Here is a 22,634-nt window from a genome sequence, read left to right on the forward strand (position 1 = left end):
ATTCGCTAAGGATCGACAATTCACAAGATGATTACTACCTTGGTCTTCATGGGGTTACGGTGGGGTCAGTTCGCAACAGTAAATATGTTCGTTATTTTGCTAGGTGCAGAGTAACAGAGGCTGGCCATCCTAATGCCAATAACCACCACCACTTGAAAAGCGACCTTTCTGTGTATACGGGGAATAGAAGAAAGAAGATGTATAACAGCGGAAGGGAAAATAGGAATAACGTGGGATAAACGGAGAAAGGAAAATCAGAAGTCTACCAAGGCGGACTTCACAGACGAAAGGGGAGAGAAAGTTCCAGAACAGCTACCCCCCGGGGTTTCACCTTGACCCGCTGGTCCCAGGCCAAGGTCAGGCACCTCCCAAGCCCGGGCGCCCGGAACCACCTTTGGGCGCCGGATCCCCGGCGCGGCGCTGTGACGTCAGGGGGCGGGACTTCCTGCCGGGGGCGCCTTTCTTGACCGTCACGAGATCCAGCTGCTTCGGGGCTGACAGGTGAGCGGGGCAGGCGAGTCCCGGCGACTTGGCGCGGGAGCCGGAGTCCTTCGCCCTGCGGGGCCTCGCGGGGCCGAGTCCCGGCTGCCCTGGGCCGGACGCCCGCGCGCGGCGACCGCTGGGCGTTCGGAGCCGCCGCCCGGAATCCCTGTGACGGTGCGGGCGGTCGGGGTCGGTCCCCGAGGCCGGGCTTCCGGGTCCAGCCGCCCGGGCGCGCGGGGGGCGTGCCGCTGCCGTGGGGCGCCGGGCCCAGGTCTTGGGGCGCCTTGCCCGGACGACGTGAGCAGGCGCCCCGACGGGCTCGCCAGAGATCGCCGTTCCTGCACCTGCTGAGCCGTCCGTGGCCGCGGGCGAGCCGTTTCCCACCCCCGAACCCCCGCACCCCCGAGCGGCCACCCGCGGGCCCCCAGAAGCCCGTCTGGGTGGGACTCAGTTTCTCTGCAGGATCAGCCGCTCCCAGGTGTGTCAGGACACGCAGGTCCTTCTGAGAATCGACTCCTAGCCCAGTCTCTAAATTCGACACTTCATCAACTTGATTCAATAGTTCTCTGCGGCCCCCAAGTGAAAACGGAATTTATTCCCCTGAATTTAGACGGAATACTTGTGGGGAAACCAGTGAGGTTTTCTGTTTTATCACTTGGCTTCGATTGTCCAGAAGCTAAATTTCTAACACATTTTAAAATTTGGGGTGTATTATTACAATAAAATGTGATGTAGTTGTTGGTATAAAAATAGTAAAGGAGTTATAAAAAAAAATCGAGGGCTTTTCAAATGAGAGCAATTCTGCAAGTTCATCATGAGTATGGAACATGTTTTGGTTTTGATGTTTCTAAAGAAGTGGCGATGGGTTTTTATGGTGATCATATAAGCTTGTTCTTCTGACCCAGTTGTGCACGCTAGAGAAGAATCTTACTGGATAGCATGGAGTCATTAAAACAACTATTAGGCAAAATGTAGAAGTCATTTAAAAAATTGTAAAATTGTACTTTCATGACCATTTATCAAGTAGGAGCAAGAGAGTCCTCCCAGGTGTAGACGGATGGTGCATCACACGCAGCCCCACTGCAACTTTCTCCTGCAATTGTATACTAGTTGTTGGTCATATTCTATATTATCACATAAAAATTGGGAGTAATAATGTGACTGGAAAATAGGAAGTAGGAGTCAGAGATAGAATTAATTTTATCACTTAAAAGCCCCATAATCTTTACAAATAACAAAGAATCTCCGGCTGTCAATTTCTTATTCCATTAATTCTGCTGCCTGCTTTGCAGAGGAGAGGATGAAAATGTACTTGGCAAATGAACCATCAAAAAAAAAAAGTGGTTTTTATTGCAGTTGGTGAGATTATTGTCAATTCAAGATACAAAAAAATGATTACTTCCTCTGATATTCTGGAGAAAGATGCAGTAGACATAAATCTTATAGCAGACTGTAAGGAAGATTTTGTCTGTGCATCTATATTTATGTTGATTCACACCTGTATGTTTTGAAGCTTAAGTGGGGTTATGAGGCAAGCTTCCTAGTCTTTTTCCTTTCACTCCACTCTACCACTTACAAGTAAAGACCTCGCTAACATTTTTTAAAATTGATACAAGTATATATTCACATGAAGTTGCAAAATAATGTACATCTCCACTCTTGCCCTCTTTTCTTGCTTAGCTTATTTTGATAATTTCCAAGATCACAAATCTTGTGGGGTTTTTGTCTTTCACAATTTCCCTAAAAGAACTACTTTAATCAAATCCCCAAAATCCCTTTAAAAACTGTCAGACTCTATGCCTCCAATATTTTCCCAAACTGTCCTGCAAAAGAAGAAAGGTTAATGCAATCATCTCTGACAAATTGGTTGAATCAGTTTTTTAAAGACTCTTTGTCCCTCTCTGAAAGGTTCAAAATACTTATCAGTGCTACTTGAAATATTCTGTAAAACTAAAACTTATGTACCTTTAACCTAATTTGACAAATTGTTTTCCAAAGTTGGCCACAACAATAACTCCCATAGCATGTCACTCTTCTTATAACGTGACTTTGACACTCCTATTGAATGAGGTCCATTTTTAATCCCCTTGAATATGAGTAGGCTTGTGGCTAACCTGGAAGTGATGCTTTGTGACTTCTGGGGCTAGCTCTTACAAGTGATACAGCTTCTGATCCTCTTATGACAATTGCTCTTGGAACCCATGTGTGGAAACCTGTATTCTGAACAATTCCAAAATAGTCCATGTGGAAAGAACACAGAGAGCATGCATTTCTGGGCAGCAACCTTTCTGAGAACAATGTCAATCATCAGACCTAAATAAGAACACTTCCAGGTGACTCCTGCCCTAGTGAATGTGTCACATTCGGCTAAAATTCAGCACTTTGTAGATTAGAAATAGAGCAACTTTTGGGCCTCCCCAGTGGCGCAGCAGTTGAGCGCTGGGTCGTGAAGCTGCCCACAGCCTCTGCAGCACCGCTTCGATCCCCAGCTGATTCCCTGCTGCTCCCCGACCACCGGAGGAGGGTCCCGCATGGAGCACAGACCTCTCCTGCCGCCCGCTGCTCCCCTCAGCAGTGTACTTCGGTCCTTCTGCCTGCTCTGCTCCCCGCTCTGGCTCTGGTGAATTCTCTCACCCTCCCGCACTTCTGACTGTACCCAGTGCTTGTATAAATAAATAAATAAATCTTTAAAAAAAAAAAGAAATAGATCAACTTTTCTCTGCCCTTTTCAATTCCTGACCCACAGAATCCATAAGTATAACAAAATGTCATAAAAGGATCAGACTTTTTTTCTTTTATCTAGTTAGCATAGTCTATTTTTAACTTGTCACTGATATAGTTGTGTTTAAATATATTCTTTTGCTTTTTGGAAGTTATACCTACTCCATATTCTCTGTTCATTTATATTTTCTATTTCTTTTCCATTTTATTTTTATTACACATTTTTGCACAGTTATCTTAGTGGCTGCTGGCATTTTTAGCAAAAGGCTTTTTTCTCTATATTTCCTCAGCTGAACTAATTGTTTTCACTGGAAAGTTGTTTAGAGACAAGTTAGTCTTTCCTTGTTAGAACACAAGCAAACATAATTGTAATGTACATTTTAAAATTTTAAAAAATCCCCTAACTTAAAATAACTCCTTGGCTCACCTCTGTTATGTACCAAACATTTACTGTAGAGAGATCACCACCAACATGTTAATATTTCTTATAAGCCTAATTTAAAATAATAGAACCTAAAGCTTCTGCTGTTTGTACTTATATTTTGATACCACTTACAAATTTTGTATCTCTTCTATGGGCCTTAAAAAATTTCACCACCACTTGTCCAGGCACTAAATATTTTATAAAGTGGTTTATTCCTAGTGACCAGAAATAGCACTAATTCATTGTCAGTCAAGACTCAGACTCATATCCAGCATATGCTCTACTCTGGGTATTTGTAGGACAATAACACACCCCACAGCTTCTATTTGATAATATGTACTTTTGTCGTTTTAGTTTTTGTCATTTGAGGAAGTTTCAAAGCTTCTATATAAATGATAAATAATACTAGTTATTGTTAGATATTTTTAATGCTTTAACTTTGAAAGGAAATTATCTCACTGCTTCCCTTTCAAGTATAATATAATTTAATTGAAGACCACCTGGATGTTGCAACAGCAGTTGCAAAGACAAAACTTGTCACTTGCAGTTCTTACCTGGATAAATAAAGCAAAATACTGAGTAGACAAAGTACAGACATTATTTGCATGCTATAACTACTTTCAAGTGGTTTTGTTCTACCTCATTGTTCTCATTGACTGATTTTATAATAAATAAATAAATCTGAATCTCTAAAAATTCATGCTGATCATATGTTCCCTTTCTGTCATATATATATTGTCTAGGTTTGTGTAAAATTTTATTAGAAAAAAATTTTCTTATTAAATAAAATATAATCTCACTAATATAAGCAGATGACTATCTCTATCTAGAAGTAAAACTTGCCTAAGTTGTATAGATTGTATCCACATTTGATTTTCTTCCAGCATAAATCTTGCAGCCTATCAAAACATTTAAGATTGCGTATAGCCTATGACTGTAGGTGGGGCTATATAATCTTACAACACATTGTTCCTCCTTAATCTGACAGTTGTTTGCAGATGAGAACTACCTTGGATTCTTAGGTAAGGAAGATTTTGAATGTGCATACCTTAAATTTTCCATTGCTTTTCTTACATAACTATGGGATTTCTAAATAAGTTTGAAGTAAAAGAAAAAGATGCTTTAGAAACACATATACTAAAACTCTGTTTCTCAATTGCATTTTGTCTGAAGTGCTTTAGAGTTGGAATTTTTTTTGTTTGATTTCCAGTTTTTACAGACTATGCTTGAGTTTCATATCTACTTGAATTGTCATTAATTACTGGCTAATCAAACTTCCAAGATGTCATTTACTTGACATTGGTGGTGTTTATGAATTGAATAAAGTTAATAACTTTGGTATCTTTTCTGATGAAAGTATTAAGTTTAGCCAGTGTCTGTCAGTGTTCTAATTTCATGTTGTGTATAATGTAATTATAATACATAAATGTAATATTCCTAACACCCTATTAATGTCATAAGGCCTTTATAAATATACTGCGTTTTGTGACAGTTTTGGAGATTGGGCTATGGTGACAATTATTAGTGAACTAAATATCCATAAGCATAGGTGGGATGGCACTTTTATTTATTTAGCCAACAAGTATATTTTGAATGGAGAGGAGTCTTTACCTGTTAAGTGAGAATTTTTCAGTTTTCACGGGGTTTTTATTTAAGAAAATTAGTTTTAGACTTTCAGTTACATGTAGAGTTTGGAATGTATATTTATATCTCCTCCCTTCTAAAATTCACTAAATGACAATAAAATCATAATGAAGAAAATGGAAGAGGCAACATAACATCAGATAAGAGAAGTAAAGTTTTAGAAATCTTAGAAAGTAGATGGATAAAGCATAGCCAGCTTGGCAGAGTTAAGCAGTTTCAGTGGGACATAACGGTCGTAAGAGTGAACGCCAGTTTATTTTATCATTACCATCATGTTGAGTGTGTGTGTGTGTATACATTTTTAATGGTTCAATAATTATATAATTTACTTAACCATTCTTAGGTCCCACATCTCTGCAGTTTTATAATTGGAGTTCTAAGTATTTTTTTAAAAATTTTAGAATTGATTCCTGAAAATTACCCAAAGTATATGCCTTATGAATATTGACTCATGCTGCCAGATTGCTTTCTACAGACATTTTTTTTTTTTTTTTTTTTTTTATAAATTTTATTGTTATATTCCCCATACAATTGCCGCCCCCCATTCTGACCCCAATCCCTCCCCTCCCGCCCCCGCCCCCCTAAAAGTGTCTCTGGTTCATAGTTTTTTGTTGATTTTGATTTTCACTTTCTTATAGTTTTTCATTTTCCTGGTCCCTTATTTAAGTTTTCTAGATTCCTGCTATGAGTGAGACCATCCGGTATTTTTCTTTTTCTTTTTGGCTTATTTCGCTGAGCATGATCCCTTCCAGCGCCATCCATGTTGCAGCAAATTGCATGTGTTTATCTTTTTTGAATGCTGAGTAATATTCCATGGTATATATGTACCACATCTTCTTGATCCAGTCATCTATTTTTGGGCATTTGGGTTGTTTCCAAAGCTTAGCTATTGTAAACAGTGCTGCTATAAACATAGGGGTGCAGGTGTTCTTTGGAATTGATGTTTCTGTGTCCTTTGGGTAAATACCTAGGAGTGGAATTGCTGGGTCATATGGAAGCTCTATGTTTAGTAGGTCCAGAAATCTCCACACAGCTTTCCACAGTGGTTGGACCAGTTTGCACTCCCACCAACAGTGCAGAAGAGTTCCTTTTTCTCCACACCCTCGCCAACATTTGTTGTTGCTAGTTTTTTAATATGTGCCATTCTCACTGGTGTAAGATGGTATCTCATGGTAGTTTTGATTTGCATTTCCCTGATGACAAGTGATGTTGAACATTTTTTCATATGCCTGTTGGCCATTTGCATTTCCTCTTCAGAGAAGTTTCTTTTAAGCTCTTCTGCCCATTTTTTGACTGGATTATTTTCTTTGTTGTTGTTGAGTCTCATCAGCTCTTTGCAGATTTTTGTGATCAATCAGTCCTTTATCATTAGTGTTGGGTGCAAAAATGTTCTCCCAGTTGGTGGGGTTTCTCTTTGTTTTTGTTATTGTCTCTTTTGCTGTGCAAAAGCTCTTTAATTTGATATAGTCCCAGCTGTTTATCTTTGCCTTCACTATCACTGCTTTGGGTGATGTGTCTGTAAAGATGTCTTTGATGTGCAAATCACGTAGTGTTTTGCCTATATTTCCTTCTATATATTTTATGGTTTCAGGTCTTATGTCTAGTTCTTTAATCCATTTTGAGTTGATTTTTGTGTATGGTGTGAGGTGGTGGTCAAGCTTCATTCTTTTGCATGTAGCGACCCAGTTTCCCAGCACCATTTATTGAACAAACTTTCTTTGCTCCAATGCATAGTCTTTGCTCCTTTGTCAAGGATTAGTTGACCATAAATCTGTGGGTTTATTTCTGGATTTTCTATTCGATTCCATTGGTCTGTATGTCTGTTCTTGTTCCAATACCATGCAGTTTTGATGATTATGGCTTTGTAGTATAGTTTGAAGTCTGGGAGTCTGATGCCTCCATTCCCTTCTTTTTTTTTCAGGAGAGCTTTGGCTATTCGGGGTTTTTGTGATTCCATATGAATTTCATCAATAATTTTTCTATTTCTTTGAAGAATGACATTGAAATTTGATTGGAATAGCATTGAATCTGTATATTGCTTTTGGAAGGATGGCCATTTTAATAATGTTTATTCTTCCAATCCATGAGCAGGGGATGTCTCTCCATTTCTTTGTGTCTTCTTCTATTTCTTTTAACAGTGTTTTATAGTTTTCTTTGTATAGGTCCTTTACCTCTTTTGTTAGATTTATTCCCAAATATTTGATTTTTTTTTTTTCAATAACAAAAGGGATGGTCTTTTCGATTTCTTCTTCTTCAGATTTATTGTTTGTGTATAGGAAGGCTACTGACTTTTGCGTGTTGATTTTGTATCCTGCCACTTTACTGAACTGATTGATGAGTTGAATTAGCTTTTCTGTGGAGTTTTTGGGGTTCTCTATGTATAATATCATATCGTCTGCAAATAGTGATAGTTTGACTTCTTCTTTTCCTATTTGGATTCCTTGGATGTCTTTCTCTTGTCTTATTGCCCTGGCTAGGACTTCCAGTATTATTTGAAAAGCAATGGTGAGAGTGGACATCCTTGTCTTGTTCCAGATCTTAATGGAATTGCTTTCAGCTTTTCACCATTGAGAATGATACTGGCTGTTGGCTTGTCATAGATGGCCTTTATGATGTTGAGGTATGTTCCTTGTATCCCAAGAACTTCAAGGGCTTTTATCATGAATGGGTGTTGTACTTTGTCGAAAGCTTTCTCAGCATCTATTGATATTATCATATGGTTTTTATATTTCTTTTTGTTGATGTGTTGGATAACGTTGATTGATTTTCGGATGTTAAACCATCCTTGTGCCCCTGGAATGAATCCAACTTGGTCGTGGTGAATTATCTTATGGATACATTGTTGGATTCTGATAGCTAAAATTTTATTGAGGATTTTTGCATCAGTGTTCATTAGGGAGATTGGCCTGTAGTTTTCCTTTTTTGTGTTGTCCTTGTTCGGTTTTGGTATTAGTGTAATGTTGGCTTCATAGAACGTGTTTGGTATTGTCCCTTCCTTCTCAATTTTTGGAAGAGTTTGTGAAGGATAGGCACTAATTCGTCTCTGAATGTTTGGTAGAATTCATTTGTAAATCCATCAGGTCCTGGGCTTTTGTTTTTGGGGAGGTTTTTGATTACCATTTCAATTTCGCTAATTGTAATTGGTCTGTTTAGGTGTTCTATTTCTTCTTTATCTAGCTTTGGGTGATTGTAGAGTTGTAGGAATTTGTCCATCTCCTCTAGATTGTTAAACTTGTTTCATATAACTGTTCATAGTAGTTACTGATTATTCTTTTTGATTTCTGCTGTGTCCGTTGTGATTTCTCCTCTTTCATTGATGATCCTGTTTATTTGTGCTTTCTCCCTTTTTTCCTTTGTGAGCCTGGCTAGGGGTTTGTCTATTTTATTGATTTTTTCAAAGAACCAGCTCTTGGTTTCATTGATCTTTTGGATTGTTTTTTTAGTTTCAATTTCATTTATTTCTGCTTTGGTTTTTATTATTTCTTTTCTTCTACTGGTTTTGGGGTTTTCTTGTTGTTTTTTTCTAGATCTTTGAGCTTCGAGATTAGGTTGTTTCTTTGCGTTCTTTCTTGTTTCTTGATGTGAGCTTCTATTGCTATATATTTTCCTCTTATTACTGCTTTTGCTGCATCCCATACATTTAGGATATTGGTGTCCTCCTTGTCGTTCAATTAAAAAAATTTTTTAATTTCTTCTTTGATCTCCTCATTAGTCCAATGGTCTTCCAGTAGTGTGGTTTTTAATCTCCATGAGGTAGGAAAGTTCCTTGCCTTCTTTTTATGGTTTATTTCTAGTTTGATGCCTTCATGGTCAGAAAAGATGGTTGATATGATTTCAATCTTGGTGTATCTGTTGATGTTTGTCTTGTGCCCCAGTATGTGATCGATCCTGGAGAATGATCCGTGTGCGCTTGAGAAAAATGTGTACTCCGTTTTTTTGGGGTTTAGTGTTCTATAGATGTCTGTTAAGCCCAATTGCTCTAGGTCTTTATTTAGAGCTTTGGTTTCTTTACTTATTTTTTGTCTTGTTGATCTATCCATTGTTGATAGTGGTGTGTTGAAGTCTCCCACTACGTATGTGTTTTCTCTGATGTCTGTTTTCAGAGAGGACAACAGTTGTCTGATATATTTTGGTGCTCCTTCGTTTGGTGAGTATATGTAATGAGTGTTATTTCTTCTTGAAGTATTGTCCCCTTGATCATAATGTAGTGACCATTGGGGTCTCTTTTTATCTTTTTGAGTTTGAAATCTGTTTTATCTGATATAAGTATAGCTGTTCCTGCTTTCTTTTTTGGTCCATTTGCTTGTAGGATTGTTTTCCATCCTTTAACTTTGAGCCTATTTTTATCTTTTGTAGCTAAATGTGTTTCCTGGAGACAGCAAAGGTTGGGTTTTGTTTCTTAATCCAGGCTGCAACTCTGTGTCTTTTTATTGAAGAGTTTAGTCCATTTACATTTAGAGTTAATATTGATATGTTAACATCTGTATTTGCCATTGTGTTTGTCTTTCCTTTGATTTTATTTATTTATTCTTTTAATAACTTTTTTTTTTTTTTTTGGCCTTCTTTCATTGTTATTCGTCGCTCTGAGGTTCTGGCTTTAGAACTCCTTGTAGTATTTTTTGGAGTGGGGGTTTAGTTGCAATGAAATTCCGGAGTTTCTGTTTGTCTGGGAGGTCCATATTCTTTCTTCAAAGAGGAAGGAGAGCTTTGCGGGATAGAGTATTCTTGGTTGGCATCTGTTTTCTTGGAGTCTGTTGACTATGTCCCTCCACTCTCTCCTTGCCCGTAGTGTTTCTTCGGAGAAGTCTGATGTCAGCCTGATTGGTTTTCCTTTGAATGTTATCTGTTTCTTCCCTCTTGCCAGCTTCATTATTTTTTCCTTGTCCTGGATTCTTGGGAGCTTTACTATTATGTGTCTTGCTGTATTTTTCCTTTCGTCGTGGAAGTTTGGTGTTCTTCTTGCTTCTTGTATATCAATTTCAGCTCCTTCTTCACATTTGGGAAGTTCTCTTCAATTATCTCTTTGAATATTTTCTCTGTTCCTACATCTCTCTCCTCTCCTTCTGGTATTCCTATAACTCTTATATTTCCTTTCCTCATGGAGTCCGATAGTTCCCGAAGTCTTTCTTCGTTCTTTTTCCTTCATACTTCTCTTTCCTTCTCTGTTTTGGTTCTTTTTATTCTGTGTCTTCAAGATTACTTATTCGTTCTTCCATTCATCTATTCTGCTTTCATTGCTTTTCCCAGAATTCTTTAGTTCTTCCATTAATTCTTTGATCTCCTGCATTTCTTTTACTTCCCTCTTTAGGGACTCAATTTCTTTCTTCTGACCATTGTTTTCCCTCTCTAGGGACTCAATTGCATTCTTCTGATCGTTGATTATTTTTCCCTTATCATTGTTTTCCTTTATGACTTCTGTCAGTTTTTTAATCACGGCAATTTTAAATTCTCTTTCTGGAAGGCTCAGAAATTCTTCCAAGTTATTGTCGTTGCAATCTGGGGGCTGGCTTTCTTTTTGTGGTGTGCTTTTTTCTGGAGAGTTGCTAGGTTGCGTGTGGTTCTTCTCCTCCCTACTGTCTGTTTTCTAATTTGCCGTATGCGTTGGGACACTGTGTTGTTGGGACTTGCCGGCATCTTGGGTGGGCTTCTCTGTTCCCCTCTGGTTCTTCCAGGAGTCATCTGTCAGTTTCAAGCAGCCTTTACTGGAGAAAGGTCCCTGTTCTAAAATGCCGATGTGGGGACACACTCCCCTGTGCGCCTGGTCTGCCCCGGCGGTGGGTTCCTGCTCCCCTCTGGGCTTGGACTGCAGGCCAGAGGGGGTCTGGCGTGGGCGAACTTCCCCCGCTCACCTCTGGCTCCTGAGGAAGCCTTCTGCAGGTAGTCTTTACTGAAGAAATGTCCCTGTTCTAAAATGGTGATGTGGGACACACTCCCTGCGCTTCTGGTCTCAGGCACACTATTCTGCGCGCCTGGTCTGCCCCGGCTGTGGGTGCTCACTCTCCCTGTGGGCTCAGACTACTTGTTCAGAAGGGGCCCGGTGTGGGCTAACTCCCCAGCTGGCCACTAGCTCCTTCAGTAGCCTGTGCTGGGGTCAAGTCGCTAGGTGGCACCAGAGATCTCTCCTAGAGCCCTTGGGGAGCTGATTTTCCACCCCGTGGGACAGGGAGCAGAGCGGGGATGGTAGGGTACACCTCAACGGCTTTGGGGTGCTGTGTCTGCCTTGTGCCCCACCGTCGTGGGGAACCCACGCCCCTAATTTCGTGCCCCGGGTCTCAGTTCCAAAGCCCTCAGTTCCAGGACGCGGGCTGTAGCCCAGATCAGTGGCGCGGGAATGGCGCCTTTTGAATCCCGCTCCCCTGCCTGGGCGCCTTGTTCCTGCTCACTCAGGGAGGGCCTCCGCCCGGGTCTCAGTTCCAAAGCCCTCAGTTCCAGGACGCGGGCTGTAGCCCAGATCAGTGGCGCGGGAATGGCGCCTTTGAATCCCGCTCCCCTGCCTGGCCGCCTTGTTCCTGCTCACTCAGGGAGGGCCTCCGCCCGGGTCTCAGTTCCAAAGCCCTCAGTTCCAGGACGCGGGCTATAGCCCAGATCAGTGGCGCGGGAATGGCGCCTTTTGAATCCCGCTCCCCTGCCTGGGCACCTTGTTCCTGCTCACTCAGGGAGGGCCTCCGCCGTCTCCCCGCAAGCCTAGGTCGCAGGCGCAGGGCCCTGGGCAGCTGCAATCCGAGCGCCACTTTCGCGCAAGCTTACCGGGCGGCGGGGCTGGGGCTGTGTGCTGGTGCTGGGCTCCTCCTGGTGGGCGGGGCTCTCTTTACTGGCGCCTGGAGCTCACCTCCGCGGCGGATCCTGCAGGGTTCGCCTCAGCTCCCGTTCACGGGGTGTGTGGTGGCTGAAATAGTTCCTTTCCACTCACAGTCCCACTTGCTGCATCCGTTTTTCTTGTTGGGCGTTTTGGTGTGTTGTTTCCTCCTCTCTGCCGGTCGGAGAGTGCCGCCTCTGTGGGCGGGGGGGGCAGGGTTCTGCGCTTCCCTCCCTTCTCGTCCTCTTTTATGGCAACTTTCTTCTTCGGGCAGTTTGCTGGAGTCGTCCGTTTATCTTCCCTGTCTCAGTTCTCACTGGGACCTGCCGCTTTTCCTCCCTATTAACTTTTTTTAATGGGAGATCTTACTCGCAGCGTCTCCTCGCCGCCATGTTGCTCCGCCTCTACAGACATTTTCATTATTACCATCAATGTGTGGAGTCTCCCATTCCTGTCCATCCAAGCCAGCATTACCTTTACCTCATGTTCACTTGGCATGGGGCAGGTGGTGTTTGCATTGAATTTCTTACTACTGTGGTGCTGTGAGAGAGTGTGATATGACACGAACAGTAGGCAAACAGGACTGGATGAGGTATACCTGGCTACCTATGCCATTGCAGGCTTACAATAACGACAGGTGCTATGGATTTAGAAGACGAGATTTCCCTTACTTGGACACTTGGGAAGGTCTCAAGTAGGACATAGGATTTGAGCTGAGTCTAAGGTAGAAAAGATTAGAAGAGAAAGTTGGATTGACACAGGAGGGATGTTATCAGTCCAGATCCAATCAGGAGACAGAAACCACCTGAGTGTAAATGGTTATTTTTAACAACAAAAAATTATTAAGGTATGGTAAGAGAGAAACTTTACATTACTGTATAAAAAGAACTCCAAACAGTGCCCTAGGGCAGAGGGAAAGTGCCCTAGGGAGGGCAAACTGGGAACAGAGTTTAGATCTCAGTGAAGAAGGGGTGGTCCAGTCCTTTCGGTGGTACAGGAATTTGCTGGGTTGCCTGGACTAAAGGTGGCCAGTAGTCACTGTCTCAACAGGTGAGCTAAGACTGTTGGGAGGGTCTGTAGGGCTAGTTGGGGTGCTGCCACAGACAGGAGGTATCAGTGTTGGGAGGGCCACAGTCACAACCCTCAGGACACAGGTGAGTTGAGGCTGGTGGGTACAGAGGAAGTCTGGGCACTGCTGAAATGGGGAGTTGGTGAGGCCTCCCTCAGCAAGCTTAAAGCTCCAGTGGGCAGGGTAGTTCCAGGCTGTTGTATGGGACAAAGGTCTGCTGCTGTTGACAGTGGCTCCACCCTGTGCATGGGCTGAGGAGGGCATTCAGGGAGCAGCTGCCTGATCTGGGGCACAAGTCTGTGTGCTCTAGGACTCTTGCTACATTGCTGCTTTGCCTGAATGGGCACCTGGAGAAAGTGAGCCCATGGCAGCCAGCCAAATGGTGTAGAGAGTAGACTCTGATGGCACCCAGAGCCAGAGCAGTTTTTCCACCTTAGCACTATTGACACACTAGTAGTACCCCCTCCCCCAACTGAGACTGTGAAAAGTCTCCAGTTAGTGACATATGTCTTCTGGGGATAGAATTGTCTCCAACTGGAATTCACTGCACTAGAGGGACCTTATGATTACCTGATAGCAGAGGAAAGAGGGAAAAAAGCATTCAAGGAACCTGCTGACAGAGTATATTGAAACCAGGAAAGAAAATCCTTTTCCTGCAGTGTCTCTTCAGAGCGCTCTGCTAAAGCTTACCATTAAGTCAACTGGCAGAGGAAAAATATTTCTCCAGAGGAGAAAATGAAGGATGGAATTTGGAGCTGAGGGGCTGAAAGTGGATGCGAATAAACATGCACAAAGGCCTGGTAGCAGAAAAGCCTCAGGACATTGGGGACATGGATAGATAAGACAGACTAGAGTGCTGGCCCTTACAAAGCAGGAGGAGGAGAAAGAGCTGTAAGGGTGCTGAGTATTTGGGCCCTGGAGGACTCTGAATGCATGGAGGACAGCAGAGAGGAGGACAAAGAGGCTCCAGAAGTCTGACATGGGCTTGTTGAGGGGCCTAAGGAAGGCAGAGACAGAGATGAGAGGGATAAAAATAATTTGGGACTGCATGTTTGCATATATCATGATTATTATCTCATATCCTTTCTCCCCTCCTGCCCATTTCATAATTTAATAGCATATAATCTGCAATGGCATACTGCTTTTATAATGTGTTAAATATCCTTGCAGAGTTTTGGATAAGCGGACTAATAAGAGGAAAAACATAGACCATAATGGAGCTCTTGTCCTTGCAGTTCTGCGTGGGAGAGGACAAGGGCAAGCCATGAACTTGGCACTCTCGCCACTCTCCACCAGGTGAAGGGAGACGCACTTGTCTCACCGGGAAAGCAGAAATTGGTTACTTCAGTTTAGACTAGAGAGAAGGGTTGTAGGAAAGGTTGGCCTGATCTTGATTCAGGCCCCTTTTCCAGTCTTTTATTTTGCCAAAGATGTGTGTCTGTTTCTCCTTACTCTTGTGGCTTGTTTTATTTTTGCAATCCTATAATTCAGAACAGCTAAATAGCCTCCTATCACCTGTATCTCCTTGTTGGTATTTCTGCATAGGTATATTAAATTTGCCCTTTTTTATTCTTGAATATTGTAATATTCTCAAGGTTTTACATTTTATTGACTCTCTATGTTGTTTTTCCCTATAATTAGAAATGGACTCAGAAGTAAAGGAAGAAATTCCTCTGCATGAAGAATTCATTCTATGTTGTGGAGTTGAAACCCAGGTTTTAAAATGTGGGCCCTGGACTGACCTCATCAATGACCAAAGTGCCACCAGGCCTAAGTTGCTGATTTTCATTATTACTGGTAAGTTCAAAAGTCAGGATAAGGAAACCACATACTTACAGCTATTTCTGATTTCAAAGTGCTATTATTATTGTGCTATTCAGTCTTGCTAAATTCATGTATAAGTGAGATGAAATTTCAACCAGAATTCCAAAGGGATTTTTAAGAAGTGAAACTGGTAAAAATAATTCTGATGGTTATGAAACCAGCCTAGAAAATTTAGTGGGGAAAAAAAGGGATTTGCCCTACCAGTGATTGAAGCATTAAAAAAAAAAAAAAAACCTAATATAATACAATATAGTAACAAAGATAATAAATACAGTGCTGGCAGAGGGTAAAAGGGAAAAATAAAGAATTATCTGTAATCAAAAGTAGCAGGCAAATGTCAGAATTTAGTATTAGAGGGAAGACATTTCAAATCAATGCAGAAAGAATGAATTGTATAATAAATCTTGGGACAGTTGACTAATAACTTGGAAAGTTAGATTGCTACTTTATACTCAATACTCAAAAATATTCCAAATTTATTGAAAATATACATATAAAATACAAAGCAGTGTCACCCACAGCTGCCACAGATGTTCTAACCCGGTGCTGATTCATTCCTCCTCCCTTGTCTCTAGTTGCACAGTGGCCAGTCCGCTGACCAAAGTACATCATACCACATTTGAGGACATTTTAATCCTATCAGCAAAATTAACACTAGCACCAGCACAAAAAGGAATTGGAACTTGCATCACTAAGTCATAAGACAACAGAAGCAAAAACACAGTGTGGAAGAAAGAAGGCTACCACATATTACCATCAGGGCTAGACATTGACGACAGGTTCCAATAGCTAACATTTATATGGCAGTGTTTAAGTACTTTATATAAATTAATTCACTTAGTTCTCAGGTACTATGTATTATCCCCATTTTATGGACAAGGAAGCCAAGGTCCAGGTAGGTTCACTAACTTCCAGAAATTACACACTTGATAAGTGACAAAGCCAAGATTCCAATCCAGGCAGTCTGGTTCCCTAACCACTTTGCTACATTACCTCTGTAGCAAATGGAGGGGTGAAGGAAAAGAAGAAAGCTGTGAAATTTGGCAAGGATGGCAGAGATGATATCAGTGCAACAAAACCATGTCATGTAATTGCAAAGAGGAGAAACGTTCCTAGCATGAAAAAATAGATAAATTGATTGGAGAAATAGCTGGAGGTGGAGAGAAACTGGTAGTTTTGAAGGCATGATCTGAGAATCCATTTCACTGTCTTTTCCCCTTAAAGACATATCAGATTGATTCTTTGAAAAAGAATTATGCATCCATTCTGCTTCTCTTCAGCAAACCCATGTCTACAATATTTTTTGTATATTAAGGATTGTGCATTCCTCAAATACGTAAGAAAAATCTCCATATAATAGTTGATGGTCTTTTCTCCAAAAGATCGAACTATACATGTTTATATAAATACTTGTGATAAATGATAAAGGCACTCTTAGTAGACTCCAGAAAGTTCTTTTTGTGAATGAGTCTCACACTGCTTCACTTTTGTGCAGCTTCATAATTGAGAGTCGTCAAATTTGGAGGGCCTTAAAAAAGCAGTTTTAAAGATTTTAGACTATTTGGATGAAAGTGGAAGCCCCCAAAGGAGTTTACAAAGGTGCTGCTATGATTTGATCTGAGGCATGAAGACATCTCTGGGTTCTCTGAAGAGTGGCTTCCAAGGGAACAAGAAAAGGTAGAAGGCTGTGGCAGAAAGTGGGAAGAGACAAACTAGTGAAGAATAGAGAACAGAACTGAAATGGATTTTGGGAGCGAAGTTAACAAGTTATTGGTGAATTGAACGTGAAGAACAGGGAGAATGCTCAAGAGAGACTTGAGTATTTGGTTTATGATTGGTGCTTCTATTCACTAAGTTGAGGGACAGACAAGAAGAATTTACTGGAAACAGCTGGAGAACAAAGCAAGAGCAGAGATTTTCTGCACATTCCTAGACTTAAAGTATGAAGGATATTAAAATTGACATATACCTGAAAATGTTACTAGATTTTTGGAGGAAAGTGTGAGGAGAAGGAGGCCCTTCTTTACCAGTCTACACATTGTCTTGGCTGATTTTATAGTCTTGGGTCTTTGTTTCTTTTAACCTTGGGTCTTTGTTTCTTTTCTTAGGTAACCCAGGTTTTTGTGCCTTCTATGTGCCATTCATCAAGGCCTTGTACTCTGTAACAAATAAACGCTTTCCAATTTGGGCCATCAGTCATGCTGGGCATGCCATGTTACCCAAAGACAAGAAGATTCTTCCAACCTCAGAGGGTATGTGTTTATTAACATCTGCTTTCCTTCAGAATGGTAGGTTTCTGGAAGGCCTAAGAGCTACAGCAGTGGAAATCTCTGCTTGTGACATTGGGCTAGCCCGTGGTGCCACAATTTGGTAATTTACGAACTTATAGAATCACTCAACTCTTCTGCAAGTAATTTTCTGTAAGTTTTGGGCAGACTGAACAATCTGTCTAGGACTTGTCTTCTCTGTTTACCAATGAGTAATCAACATCGATGTATTGATCATGTTCTGTATGTCCAGGATTGTACTAAGAGGAATGGTGGGGGGACGCATTGTAAGTCATGGTCCTTACGCTGGAGAATTTTCACTCATATTTACAGATTTAGTGAGTAACTCTGATCTACTGACCATGTGGCTACCTAGGAGTAAGGGGAGTGTGGGTTTGAAAAATTTTGTGGAGTAAATGGGTTTTGACAGTTGAGTAGATTTTGGTGGTATTTAGGGCTGTAGGGGAGCTGCAGAGTTGAGAATAGTCAGCAAGTATGCTACTGGTAGGCAGGGCCAGGTTGGGAGGAACCTTGAAAGCTGGAGAGGAAGTCAGGACTCCGTGTGGTGCCCTGCCAGAAGGAAGGCTTTTAGTGGAGAGAGTCGAACCATAGAAATACAGAATACCTGCTTTTAACTTATGGGTATTCTAGCATGTCCATTCTTCTAAGAAATGAAAAATGAGAGGAAACAGAAAAATATAGCTTAACTACTTCTGTAGACATCCCATTGAAGGGTCATTTGTACTGGAGGAAGGGGTTGCCCATTAGTTAATTTGCAGTTGGAAAGAAGTAGCTGCGGCTTCATTCCTAGTTTACTCCTGATTCTAGTGTGCCTCCTCCATGGCCTGAGCTTCCAAGGCTAGGGAAAACTATATGCAGGTAGGGAGGGAGAAAGGAGCAGATGATAGGGGAACTCTCTCTACTAATCTGTTCAAATTTTCTGTAAATCTATAACCATTCTAAACAATAAAAAATAAAAAGCAAATATTGATCTTTTTTAAAAATTAATATTTATATTTTACTTTTTATCATTGTATTAATAAAACATTACAAAAACAATAGACCAGGTGGCTTAAGTAACAAGAACTTATTTTCTCATGGTCTGGAGGCTCTGCCCAATATCAGGGGTTCACTAAGTCAGGAGGTAGGGAGAATCCTTTTCCTGGCTTGCAGACAGCCACCTTCTCTTTATGTCCTCACATGACAGAGAAAACAAGTCATTAAGCTTCCTGGTGTCTCTTCTTTAGAAGGGCTCTTATCTTGTCGTGAGGGGCCCTACCCTTGTGATTTCATCTAACCATAATTATCTGCCAAAGGCTTTGAAACAGTGTAAACCCAGGGGAACCAACGTTGACTCAGTTGGTGGGTGCTGGATCCTTGTCCACTCGCTATTGATTGCAGGACACTACCCAAAAACACACAGTGTGAAACAACAATAACAAGATCTGTTTGCACAGGAAGAGAGAGTCAGAGAGAGACAGCATTCACAGGCTGGCACATGGCCAGATGCACCCAGATGGCATCTGCTGTGCAGAGACCAAGGTCCAAACTGAACCTGCATGTGGCAAGCCAGCAGCTTCTCCACAGACACCCCCCCTTACCAGCAGTTTAACTCCCAAATGCCCTCACTGTACAGTGGCCCAAGTGCCAGCAGTTCAACTGCCGAAAGCCCGTTTCCTATCAGTCCCCACTCAGGGTGGAGTTTGAAAAGCTCTACCTTCTACGATCAGTTGTCTGGCTTGGAAGTTGCTCCTCACTGCTGCTCTGACAGCTCTGTCTCCACATACCATCACAGTGGGGGAAGGGAGGTGGGGTGGAGCTGGAGCTTCAACGTAAGCATTTTAGGGAACACAAACATTCAGTCCACAGCAATCGTGCTTTGAATTTTTTATTTGCAGAAATGTGTGTACTGACATTCCAAACTGATCACGAGTGTGGGTCAGCATGTGCACTTGGCATTGCACCTGAGCAATAGTGAAACATACAAGTTCAAAACATTTTTACTACATTTTGTTCCAATTTCAGTAGCTGCCTTTGGTCCATCCTCAGAATTGTTACCTGATGATTTTTAGACGGTATTCCTTTGAAGCCTTAATCCTATTGAATAGTGAAGGAGGGAGAGTTTCCATTGTGAGTAGAATTTCTTCCCATATTCATGAATATCCGTGGCTGTGTTAAATTTTTTATTCGAAGGAATAATTGATAGTTCAGAAGTGATGCCTATTTTTATCTATACCCTATTTTTCGTTGCTAACTGAAACATATGTTCAAGACACAATAAAGTTATTACAAAATTTCGGAAATAAATCACCTTCATGCACACACACACCAGGTACTCTTTGGCTGTCTAGTTAGTATGGAATTTGGTTCTCTTTGCTTTTCCCTCCTGAAGCCATAGCTCCAACTCTTTATATATCAACTCGCTGTGAACACATCCCTGGCTCTTGACCTCTTGTCTTAATTCTCACATACGGTCTGTAGATCAGCTTCTCAAAACTGTTCTGGTTCTAGTTCGAGAATCTTGTGTTATTTTAAATCGACTTTAACATCAGAGACCAACCTTAATGGAACTTGAGCCATTTTTCCCAATTTCACTTATTCAGTGATTTTTGAGGACTTGCTATGAATTGTCTCTTTGCCAGCACTTAGGTGAAAACACATCTGTGCTTGAAACGAATCTGTTGCACTTACATTGTTTATTGTTAGGTAATGTCGTCGTCATCAGACTTCCTATGTCTCCCTTTTTAAGACAGACACGTGTAAGATTGCCCTTGTCCCAGCAAACTCTCGAATTTGCTAAATAGTTTCCACTCTTAAGTACACAGGCGGTGGTAGTGAGCGAGTCCAGACCTTATTTCAGCCTTCAGTCACGCAGATTTCTTCTTCTTCCACTTCAATCTACCTTACGGTTTTTAACTTCTGTAATTATCTTCTATTTAGAATTATAGCTGTTGGATTCAGTGTAATCCCTATGCAAATCCTTAGTAAAATTCCAATGGCATCTTTTATAGAAATAGAAAAATCTAAAATTCATAGGGAACCACAAAAAATCCCAAAGACTATGTTGACTAGGAAGAATATCACACTTCCATTTCAAACTATATTATAATCAAAACAGTATGGTGCTGACATAAGAATAAACCAGTGGAACAAAATGGAGAGCCCCAAAATAAACCCATTTGTATATCGTCAACTGATATTTGACAAGGGTGTCAGAAATACACAGTGGGGAAAACATAATCTCTTCAATAAATGATGTCAGGAAAGCTGAGTATCCACATGCAAAAGAATGAAACTGGACCCTTATCCTAAACATTACACAAAAAATTAACTTGAAATGGTTTAAATACTTACATTTAAGACATGAAATCATAGAACCTTCAGAAGAAAACACAGGGAAAATCTTGACATTGGTCTTGGCAATGACTTTGGATATGACATCAAAACCACAGGTAACAAAAGCAAAAATAAACAGATGCAACTTGATCAGACTGAAAAGCTCTGCCCAGCAAAGGAGACAATAAAGAAGATCAATGGGAGAAAACATTGGCAAACCATTTGTCTGCTAAGGGGGTATTTTCTAAAATATACAAGGGACTCAGACAACTGAATAGCAAAAAGAGCCTTATTAAAAAAATGGGCAAAGCAGCTGAAAGGACATTTTTCCAAATAAGACCTAGAAATGGCCAACAGGATGTAAAAAGATACTCAACAGTACTAATCGTCAAGGAAGTGCATAGCAGTACTGCAATGAGATTCACCTCACACCTGTGAGGATGACTATTAGTAAAAAGGCAAGAGGTAACAAGTAGGTGAAGGTATGGAGAAAAGAGAACCCTTGTGCACTGTTGGTGGAAACATAACTGGGCACAACCATTATGAAAACATATGGAAGTTCCTAATAATGTTCAGAATAGAACTACCAATTCATCCAGCAACCCCATTTCTGGGTATATAGCTAAAAGCAGTAAAATCAATATGATGAAGAGATTTGCATCTGTGTTCACTGTGGCATTATTCAAAATATATGCTTAATTCTAAGAGAGAGGGGGGAAAAAAAAGTATTCATGAACAGATGAATAAAGAAAATGTGAGGATCTATATTAAGAGATTTAAGCCTGACACAGAAAGACAGATACTGTGTGATCTCACTTATATGTGGAATATTTAAAAAGTCAAACTTACAGAAGCAGAAAGCCGAACTGTTGTTGCCAGAAGTTCAAAGGTATGGGAATTGGGACGAAGTTGGTAAAAGGACACATTTTCAGCAGAAAGTTTGATTAAGTTCTGGGGATCTAATGTACAGCATAATGATTATAGTTAACAGTACTGTGTTGTGTGATAATGCTGTGTTGTATAATTGGAGTTTGCTAAAAGAGTAGATATAAAGTGTTTCCACCAGGTAACAAACAGGTAACTGTGTTTTCCCCAGGTCCCAAACCTGTTGATGGCAGTGTGCCCAGTTAGGAATGGGTACACATCACTAGTCGCAAGTTCCACACATATTTCCCCCCACAAGGGCCCCCATTTATGGCAGGGTTGGCTCTTGTGGTTCTTAATATGATTGCAAAATGCACTTGTGCAAGAAACCATCAGAGAGATGTGCAAGCACCCCTGGGGGTGACAGAGTTGAGGGGGCAGGAAAGAATAAGAACAGGTATCAAGTTTCAAGGGTTTACCTTCTATTGGCTAATTTAAAGCATATGAGCTGGAAGTAGGGCTTGGGAAAAGATAAACAGGGTCACTCAGGCAGGCAGTTATGTAGGTTACCCAAGTTTCTGAAAGTGACCTTCTTGGGTGGGTGGAGACGGCCTAGTTCCTTATCTGGTTGTCTTCCTACTGCCTGTGTCATGCAGCTGGCATGTTTACTCAGGATGGGTGGCTTGGAAATAGATGCTTGTCAGTCAAAAGCGTCATGCCAGGAACTTACATTCTACTGTGAGGTGACAGATGTCACCTGAAGTTAATTAAAACTTGATTGTGAAAATCATTTCGCAGTGTGTACATATATTAAATCATCACATTGCACTCCGTTTAAAAATCACATAGTGCAACCTAAATAGATACCATTTTTATTTGTCAATTCTGCTTCAGTAAAACTAGGGAGGAGACCTGAAGAAAAATAATGGGCACATGGGGTTTTATTATACTACTCTCTGTATTTTTGTGTATGTTTGAAAGTTTCTACCATTGAATAAAGAAGGTTTTAAAGAAAGAAAACAATTTGAGAATTTTAGAGGAAAAATGTATTCATCAAGTTCCATCTTGAACCCTTAATTTTCAAGGAAGGAAAGAAAGTGCAGTCCAGCTGGGCTCGGTGACCTCTGCTGGGGGCAGCAGGCCCTAGGTAGGAAGCCTGCATTCGGTGCTTTGGGAAGTCATCCCAGAAGGCGGGTAAAAATGCTA

At 41.1% G+C, this 22,634-nt stretch overlaps 1 protein-coding gene across 2 annotated transcripts in view; it reads left to right on the forward strand.

The window, feature by feature from the left end:
- The first annotated feature begins 453 nt into the window (after positions 1-453).
- The window catches only part of LDAH (lipid droplet associated hydrolase), an 80,667-nt gene continuing 58,486 nt past the window's right edge, over positions 454-22,634 (forward strand). For both annotated transcript variants that reach the window (XM_037528455.2, XM_037528456.1), the window contains exons 1-3: positions 454-501; positions 14,779-14,934; positions 17,070-17,213. In XM_037528455.2, coding sequence (XP_037384352.1) covers positions 14,781-14,934; positions 17,070-17,213 — 298 coding nt within the window. In that variant the 5' untranslated portion in view covers positions 454-501; positions 14,779-14,780. The remainder of the gene's footprint in view (positions 502-14,778; positions 14,935-17,069; positions 17,214-22,634) is intronic.

This window comes from Talpa occidentalis, unplaced genomic scaffold, assembly GCF_014898055.3.
Source record: "Talpa occidentalis isolate TD23 unplaced genomic scaffold, MPIMG_talOcc4v2.1 talOcc4.5, whole genome shotgun sequence".
Classification (NCBI taxonomy): domain Eukaryota; kingdom Metazoa; phylum Chordata; class Mammalia; order Eulipotyphla; family Talpidae; genus Talpa; species Talpa occidentalis.